Here is a 9,053-nt window from a genome sequence, read left to right as displayed (position 1 = left end):
AACCCTAGAGGAGAGAAATCGTACAATCATGTGAATGTTGTCACGACCCTTAGGAGTGGAAAGAAAGTTGATAATAAGGTCGACATACCTGAAAGTGAACATGTTGTAGTTCACCCTTATGAGACAGAAAATGAGGAGACTGATAGAGTCTCTAAAGAGACCAATGAGGGTCCTGTTGAGCCTCACTTTGTTCCCAGAGCCCCATTCCCACAGCTGCTAGTTCCGACTAAGAGGGAGTCCAACTTTAATGATATATTGGAAGTTTTTAAGCAAGTTAATATCAACCTTCCATTATTAGATGCAATTAGGCAGATTCCCTCTTATGCCAAGTTCCTTAAGGACTTGTGTACGCGAAAGCGTAAGCTCAGTGTCCAGAAGAAAGCCTTCATAGCTAGTCATGTGAGTTCTATTATTCAGAATACCACTACTCCTAAGTATAAAGACCCAGGGTCCCCTACCATTTCTTGTACAATAGGTAAGTACCGTGTTGAGAAAGCGTTGCTTGACTTAGGAGACAGTGTGAACTTACTGTCATACCATGTGTACCTCAAGCTAGGACTTGGTGAGATAAAACTTACCCAGATAACACTTCAGTTAGTTGATAGGTCCGTTAAAGTTCCTCGTGGTGTGATCGAGGATGTTCTCATAGAGGTTGACAAGTTTATTTATCCAGTGGATTTTATTATCCTAGATACCCAACCTGTCCCTAATCCAGAGAACCAAATACCAGTGATTTTAGGTCGCCCGTTTTTAGCCACGTCTAATGCGATCATAAACTGTCGAAATGGTATTATGAATCTATCTTTTGGTAATATGACTATTGAGTTGAATATTTTTAATGTCAATAAGCTACATTCTGAGATAGATGACACGTGCATTGAAGAGGTCAACATGATAGGAACCTTAGTTCCGAAGTCTGTACCAAACACCGAATCGGAAGATCCATTAGAGAGTTGTCTAGCCCGTTTTAGCATGGATTTTGACGATGATAGCAACATTGAACAATTAAATGCTCTGTTAGATTCCATTCCTGTGTTAGATATTGATATATGGAAATATAGGTTTGAACCATTACTAGCTTCCGAGTCTACCTTAATACCTAGTTTAAAAGAGCCTCCTGAGTTGGAGCCTAATTATACATTTTTAGGCCCACCCAAGTCTTTTCCTGTGATTGTAGCATCCGATTTGGATAATGATCAGGAGAATAGGCCAGAGACCGTGCTTCAAGAAAATAGGGAAGTTTTAGAGTGGACCATAGTAGCTATGAAGCAAGTAGAGGATGAACAACCTGATTATAACTTAGAGAAAGCAATTGACCTTTTTCAAGAACCCGATGGTCTAGAAATTAGGAACATTGTGACTAGTCTATGTAGAGGCACCGAAAATTCTAAGTTTGGGGGTACAGAACTAGAAGAATCTCTTGAGCATTTTAAGGACTGGGAAGATCCGGAAATCCAAGCAATAATTAAAGGTTTGTCTGAGAGTAGTGAAAACCCTAAGTTTGGGGGTAGTAATGATTCTTGTGATCGTCAAGTATCCCCATTGGAAGTCCCTAACTTGGGACTCAAGCCTAGTGAGGTATTCCCTGAGTCTATTCAGACTCCACTACCCGATCCTCCTGATACTGTCCAGGAGAAAATCCATATGTTAGAGACCCGTTTTCCGGATGAATCTGTTTGCCGAGACACTCATATGAAGCCCAAGTGGGCACCTCAGATAAATCCAGTTGTCTTGCGAGAAACTTTAGATCAGGTTGTGCTCTATCTGCTCATTTTTCTGATCTTGAGCATTTGTCTCTTATTCGTGGCAGTTCTATTTGGTCTTATGGACCCACAATTGTTTCGACTATTGGTATACGACTGTGGAAGGTGACAATTCTTTTAGAGGTATTTGATGTCTATCTAATGACTATAAATTTAGCATTTACTGGGAGGCTCCCGCGTTCATGTGATATGGTAATATCCTTCCTTATTTCTTTTCCCTCCAGTGGTAATAGTTTCTCCTTGTTCATGCTTTTAGTTTCATCTTTAGAACATTGAGGACAATGTTAGATTTAAGTTTGGGGGTGGGGAAGAAACACTTTTTGTCACCTTTTTGCAATAAATAAACTCCAGAGCCTAGAAATTTATGCGTATTTAGGATGGCACTAACCAACCTAAGTGGATGGAAGCATTTTGGTTGTAGGAGTTGAGGAACCAATCTGATTAGATGGAAACATCTAGAAGAGTCTATTCATAAAAGCACAGAGCTCAGGTGTTAGAAATAACATGATAGTTTCACCATATCTCGTTGAGTCCTTTTCACTTCTATTTTTATTTTATTTTGTTTTTAAACTATGTTACTCTAAGTGATTAGGTGGGGCTCACGATTCAAGTTGTTACCAATGCTAGGGTGAATTAGAGTGATTGAGATACCAAAAAAAAAGTTGGAAAAAAAAAAGTTGAAAAAAAAAAAGAAGAAGAAGAAAGAAATTGAGACCAGACCATTTGACCAAAAGGAATAAATTCAATAAAGTCGACCACTGGTACCCTTGTATATGCCAGTTGTGTTGACCTAGAGTTAGGTTATCGACCACTGGTACCCTTGTATATGCCAGTGTGTTGATATTAGTCAGACTAGTATCTCAATCCATTAGGATAGGTTCATTTTGGCGGAGGCCTTCAGACAGATATGGGAAACGTCGTTCACTTAGTAAACATCAAAACCATCTATGTTTTTCTATATCCATATTCTTGATCTATCCATGTGATTAGTTTTGACTCCGAATATGATGTCCATAGTGCAACTATTTGAGTAGAGCTCTGTCACTTTATATGAATTTTAGTATGCTTGAGTGCAAACTCGTGTACAGCAATTGGAATTTCGCATCAGGGTACTTCTTCCTGTAGTCAATAAGTATGCCAACCAAGGAGATTCTTTAGTGCCTTCTAATGGTTCTGCATAGATAACTAAGGTCCGGAGTACAGGTTTTGTGGATATATCTCTGGTAAGCCCTCCCGAGACTATAACTCGGCCACTAGGGCCACCTAGGGGTTTAAAGGCTTATTGCATACGCTAAATGCAATCGACGATGCCTGCGACAGTGAGTTAGGATTTTATTTTCTATTTGGTTTGCTCGAGGACTAGCAAATAATAAGTTTGGGGGTATTTGATAGACACATTTATGTGTCTAATATATCTCATTTGTATATATTATTAGTGCTCGATTTTGTACTTATTATGGTCTTTTATGCTTTTGTAGGTATTCTTGGAGAAATAAGCTTTTGCGGCGAAATTGGCTAAAAAAATGGTTTTTGCGCCCGTGGGAGAAAACTACTATACGGACTCTCACTTTGGATAAGGGGTGACCCATTTCCAGGCATCTGCTAAAGGGAGACCGGAATTGGATAAGGGGAGGTCATCTTCATAATTCAAATACAAGTTTTGGCGGGAAAATGCATGCAGCGAAGAACAGTTTTGGAGATCGAATTCGGACGAGATTTTAGGAGATTCAATGGCTGTATTTGGTACCTACGGACTCTAGAAGACATAACAGGCCTAATGCAATCGTCTAGACCCAACCAATTGGGCTGAATTGCCCGGGAGAAGTAAAACAGAGTTCAATAGGGATACGTATTTTTCTGATTATTTTCAAAGATTTTGTGAGAGTTTTACGCCAGGATATGGATGTACCTGGTCCTGTTCAAGTCTTAGTTGAATTTGGAGAGTTTAGATAACTCAGAAGAGGTCAGAAGACGCGTACAGGGAGGATTGAAGAGAGATATTCTCTTAACTGCACGGAGAAGAAATCTTGAATTTATACGAGATATTTGGGGTATGTGGGATATATAAGAGTTGGTTCAAGTCATAAAGAGGGTTAGAAAGTTTTAGAAACCCTTAGGAGAGAATTGGGAGTTGAGGAGAGTCGAGAAGAAGGAGTTACGAGATTTGTTGCTGCTGCTATGTCCGCCATTGAAGACCTTCAAGAACACGAAGAACGGATTCTCAAAGTCCGTCGTTCTTGAATAGTATTTAACGCAGAAACAACGTGTCGTAGTTCAACAGCGCTAGATATGTATCGTTTATAAACGGCATTACTCATCTTTGTAACAGTGACGCTGTAACGTTTATACAGCGTTGCAAACTTCTCTTTATCACCATATTCATCAATAAAAACACCTATTAAGCAATTTTGAGCAAGTTTTTGATATGAGGAGCTAAACCCCTTAGCCAAGGGGACGGAGGAAGCCATTGGTCCTTATTTATGGTATAATTCTAACTTTATTATTTATTTGCAATATTATTACATGATTATTTGCATGGAATTTTTATTGGAAAATTGATTTTTATTGAATAATTGTGATTCATTTTGATGGAGCATGCTTAGTTTAAGACTCTTGATGTTTCATGCTTGGTGTTTACATTTATTACTTCAAAAATCTACAAAAGGCATAATATTAGAATCACTCTAAAAGAAAAATTGCATGAATATTAATTATTAGAATTTATCAAATAATGGGTCAATGGTGGAATCCAAGTCTTGGTGTTTTTCCCTAAAGTTTTCAAACAAATTTATTTCATGTTTAAATTTAAATCTAAAAACTGTTTTCTTCACAAGTCTGAAAAGACCCTGTTTACCACTACAACTACAATCACTATTTGAAATCCATCATCTGGTGTGTGACGCTACGGTGAAAAAACTAAATTTGGTCAGACGTACATTATACGTTCGCCTGGTGTGGGGCGTGGATTATACCAACGCCTGGTGTGGGACGGGGGCTATACGTTCACCCGGTGCATAAAAATTCAAAAAAAGAAATAATAAAAAAAATATTGTAAAGAGTGGGGCGGAGGTATTAAGCCCACCCCATGCATTTGAAATTTGTAAAGAGTGGGGCGGAGGTATAAACCACGCCCCACACAAAAGAAAAAAAAACAGGCGTGCATTATACGTTCGTCTGGTGTGGGCGTGGACTATACGTCCGCCTGGGATGGGACGTGGACTATACATCCGCCTGGTGATGAGGCCTGGACTATATAAACGCCCGACTATATTTGGATTTGGTCTTGGTCGCCGATCAAATTTGGTCTGGATTTTAGTCTTTGATCAAATTTTGATCGATGGTCCGTCCCACTACGCCTATCCACTGGATCAAATATTTGGGTTTAGTCGTCCATTGTGGACGCTCTAAGAGACCAAGACCAAATGGGGCGATGACTCGGTAGCAATTTTACTGACCGATTCAACCATTTTCTTCTTCCTAAAAAAAATACTAGTATTATCATTTTCTTCCCTTTATTACATTTGAGCACGATTTGCCATATCTTGAAGACAGATGGGGGCCATGATTTGCCACGTTGTGTCAACGAGATTTTTTTAATAACGACGAAATAAGTCTTACAACACACATGTAGGGCTGCACATGGGCGGGTATGGGCGGGTATAAGCTAAAACCAACCTCGCACCCACAGACTGCGGGTTTTTTTTTTCATAACCAACCCCGCACCCACAAACAGCGGGCGGGTTTTGTTACCCGCCGGCTACGAGTTGGGCGGGTATGGGTTTAAACGGGTTTAAACCCGTTTTATATTCAAGTATTTAGAGTAACTTCTATTCTCCTTGATTAAGTGAGAAAAAAAAAACCAAAACCCCCAAAATATTCATATCTAGGAAGTTCACAGATGAAGATTAAGTGTTGAATCTGTTGATTTTTCGATTGTTGTCGATTTCTGGTGAAGATTCGAAGTTGTTGTTGTCGATTTCTGGTGAAGATTTCTGGTAATTGTCGTTCGTAGGTGAAGAAGAAGAACTGAGGAGGAAGAAGAGGAGAGGCCGAACAGAGAGAAGAGTGTAGAAAGTGAATGAGGGTTATCAGTTATCTTATCTACTAGTATTAGGGTTTCATAATGGACGACTAGGATTAGTTTTATCTAATGGTATATAATCTGCGGGTTTTTTGGGCGGGTATGGGCGGGTATTAGCTTAAACCAACCTCGCACCCACAGACAGCGGTTTTTTTTTTTTCATAACCAACCCCGCACCCACAACGGGCGGGTATGGATTAAAAACCCACGGATTTAGCGGGTACGGGTGGGTTTGGGTATCGTGGGCGGGTCTTGTGCAGCCCTACACACATGTACCTCGCTGGTAGACTGGCAGTTGAAAAATCTCTGCATCTGTAAATGTCTGTCCGGTCCTGTACCTTGTATACTTTCTGTGATTCAAACCCAGAAAGGGTTAGATTTCCATTAAAACTTCTGAAACCAAAAATGGGTAAAATTAGTTTAATGTCATGTCTCATTTTAGTTTTTTTGGTAGTGTTAGTTAATGGTCAGCAGAAGAAAGATGAAATTAGAGTGTTTGAGCTCAAGAAAGGGAATTTTGCTAGTATTAAGTTCACTAATTGGGGTGCATCTATTATGTCCCTTGTTATTCCTGATAATCAAGGTATAATTCTCTGTTAAACCAAAAAGTATCCACTCTCTTTTCTGCTTAATTTGTGTGCAAAAAAAAATTGATCTGTTTCTTAATTTTTCAGGGAAATTAGCTGATGTTGTTCTTGGATATGATTCTGCTCAATCATACAAGGTAAGTGCTCTCTAATTATTCATTAATAAGTTTTGATCACTTAATTACTTTACAATTGCACTACAGGGGGAAATGCAAATTGCCCTTATAATCGAAACCGATTAAATGTTTTGATATGTGTGATTCATATCTTTGTAGCATTTTATGATTTTGGGATTCAATTGATTAAAATTTTCAGACAGACACGACTAACTTTGGTAGAACCCTGGGAAGAGTGGCGAATCGAATTGGAGGAGCTAAGTTTACATTGAATGGAACTACTTACAAACTAGTTGCCAATGATGGCAACAATACACTTCATGGTGAGTATGTGCATATGGATTAGTAATGCCAATATCTTATGCTTACGGGAATCATTTGAGTCTGCTGAATGATATACGTATTTAAGCTAAATTTCTATGTACCACTTTTCAGGTGGAGCTATAGGATTTAACAATGTGCTTTGGAAAGTGAAAAGTTATAAACCAAATATCAAAACTCCTTCGATCACTTTCAGCTATGACAGCTTTGATGGTGAACAAGGTATTAGACTTGACTTTGGGATATTACATTTTGCTTACAGCCTTACACTGAACATCCATAAGAATGAATACCAAATTTCGGTACTATTATAAAGTCTAATTATGTTGAATAGTACAGGATTTCCTGGGAAGGTATCGGTATCGGTCACATACAGAATAATGTCAGGGAATGACACTACCTTATTTGTGACCATGAGAGCAAAGGCTATAAACAAGGCAACACCAGTCAACCTTGCTCACCATACATATTGGAACCTCGGTGGTCACAACAGCGGCGACATCTTATCTCACAAAGTTCAAATTTTTGCTAAGCACATCACACCAGTTGGTCCTGACCTAATCCCCACGGGCAAGATTACCCCAGTGAAGGGTACACCATTCGATTTTTATGATATGCGTACGGTTGGAAGTAGGATCAAGCAGCTTCCTGGGGGGTACGACATCAATTACGTGATAGATGAGCCCACATCCAAGACCTCGGAAAGGCTGATAGCGTTAGTGTCCGAAAGCAAATCTGGTAGGTCTATGGAGTTGTGGACTGATCAACCGGGTGTACAGTTCTACACTTCTAATACACTATCAAATGTGAGGGGAAAAGGAGGATATGTCTACGAGAAGTATGGTGCACTTTCTTTGGAGACTCAAGGTTTCCCTGATGCTGTTAATCACCCTAATTTTCCTTCTGTGATTGTGAACCCTGGCGAGACTTGCATTCACCGCATGCGTTTTACATTCAGCACTGTACCAAGTAAGAAATATGCGGACATTTGATGACATCATTTACCTCATAACCACGTTCTGGAAGAGATTTCGGAACAATGATCAAGAGTGTTCTTGTTACAACTTTAATGTGAACGCGAATGAGTTTGCTGTTTGCAGTCACATTCTGTGTATGTTCTTTACATTTCCACAAAGTAAGTATGTACCATCATTCAATATGAATGTGAATTCTTAGCACTTGTCTATGTCTTGAATTTGTACCATCAAATTTCATTGTTGTCTTTTTATTTATAAGAAAACAGAGGAAGCGCCCAAAGAGAGCAACTAACTCTAAGTTACAAAAGGGTGTTCAGGTAGGCTAAGACTAGCACCATTCTGAACCAGAGCTGTCAACGGGGCAAGCTAGGGTCAACCTGGCCCTAGCTTGACAAGCCATGGACGGGTTAGGGTCAGCCCTAGCCCTAGTACTGTTCATGTACAAGCCCAAAATCCCAACCCTAGCCCTAGACGGGTTGCGAGTTGGCTGGTAAATTTGACTTTTGTTTTTGTGCTAAAAAGAAAGTAAACAACCACAAGTCTAAATACTAAAAAGTGCATACTCAAAACAGATTCCAAAATACAACTAAAACATGATTGAAATGAACCAACCCAAGTTATGTAATACATAGATAGAGTCATAGACATAGTTACATACATATATAAAACCAAAAAACACAAACTTCCACTTTTACAGCAAGTGCCTACCAGTTTATCACAGTACATGTACCACCTACTAAAAGTCTAAAATACTTCATCACTAGTGAAGCTAGTGAAGACGAAACCATATATAACAACCAATTCCTGCACAAAAAGTATCATATTCGTTAATAAGGATCTAGGCTTGTGATTCATATAAGAATCCTCACAGTGACCAAGTCAAAGTCTAATCCTATCATCTATGTCTGTCCTTTCATATACAAAAGTGGACAAACTGAACTGAAGCTACCGTCTACTGACTTTGAAATTTTGAATCACAACCTAAACCGTCATATGCAGTCACATATACAATATATATTGTTAGTGTCTTCCTTCATATTTATACAAAAAATAGGAGACATTGATATCATATGGAAGTCCAAAATATTTCGTAAATCAGTGCCCAAAAAAATGTTCTTTTTTCCATGTATCTTTGTGTGTCTAGAAGTGTATCACTTTAAGACGCTCCAGTATGAATCTGTAATTTCCAGCAAAAAGTATATCAAACA

General features: G+C 38.9%; 1 protein-coding gene across 1 annotated transcript; it reads left to right on the top strand.

The window, feature by feature from the left end:
* Window positions 1-6,139: 6,139 nt before the first annotated feature.
* Window positions 6,140-8,096, top strand: LOC113331163 (aldose 1-epimerase-like). Its single transcript, XM_026577914.1, has 5 exons — window positions 6,140-6,427; window positions 6,519-6,568; window positions 6,747-6,870; window positions 6,983-7,090; window positions 7,208-8,096. The coding sequence occupies exons 1-5, from the start codon at window positions 6,163-6,165 to the stop codon at window positions 7,858-7,860; spliced, it is 1,200 nt and encodes a 399-aa protein (XP_026433699.1). The 5' UTR covers window positions 6,140-6,162; the 3' UTR covers window positions 7,861-8,096.
* Window positions 8,097-9,053: the final 957 nt, after the last annotated feature.

The sequence above is a fragment of the Papaver somniferum genome, unplaced genomic scaffold, assembly GCF_003573695.1.
Source record: "Papaver somniferum cultivar HN1 unplaced genomic scaffold, ASM357369v1 unplaced-scaffold_125, whole genome shotgun sequence".
NCBI classification, from domain to species: Eukaryota; Viridiplantae; Streptophyta; class Magnoliopsida; order Ranunculales; family Papaveraceae; genus Papaver; species Papaver somniferum.
This window is presented reverse-complemented; position numbering and strand designations above follow the sequence as displayed.

Coding starts and splice junctions, on each gene's coding strand:
- LOC113331163 (XM_026577914.1), top strand. CDS start 6,163: ATGTCTGTCCGGTCCTGTACCTTGTATACTTTCTGTGATTCAAACCCA. Junction 6,871..6,982: donor TGGCAACAATACACTTCATG/GTGAGTATGTGC, acceptor ACCACTTTTCAG/GTGGAGCTATAGGATTTAAC. Junction 7,091..7,207: donor CAGCTTTGATGGTGAACAAG/GTATTAGACTTG, acceptor TGAATAGTACAG/GATTTCCTGGGAAGGTATCG.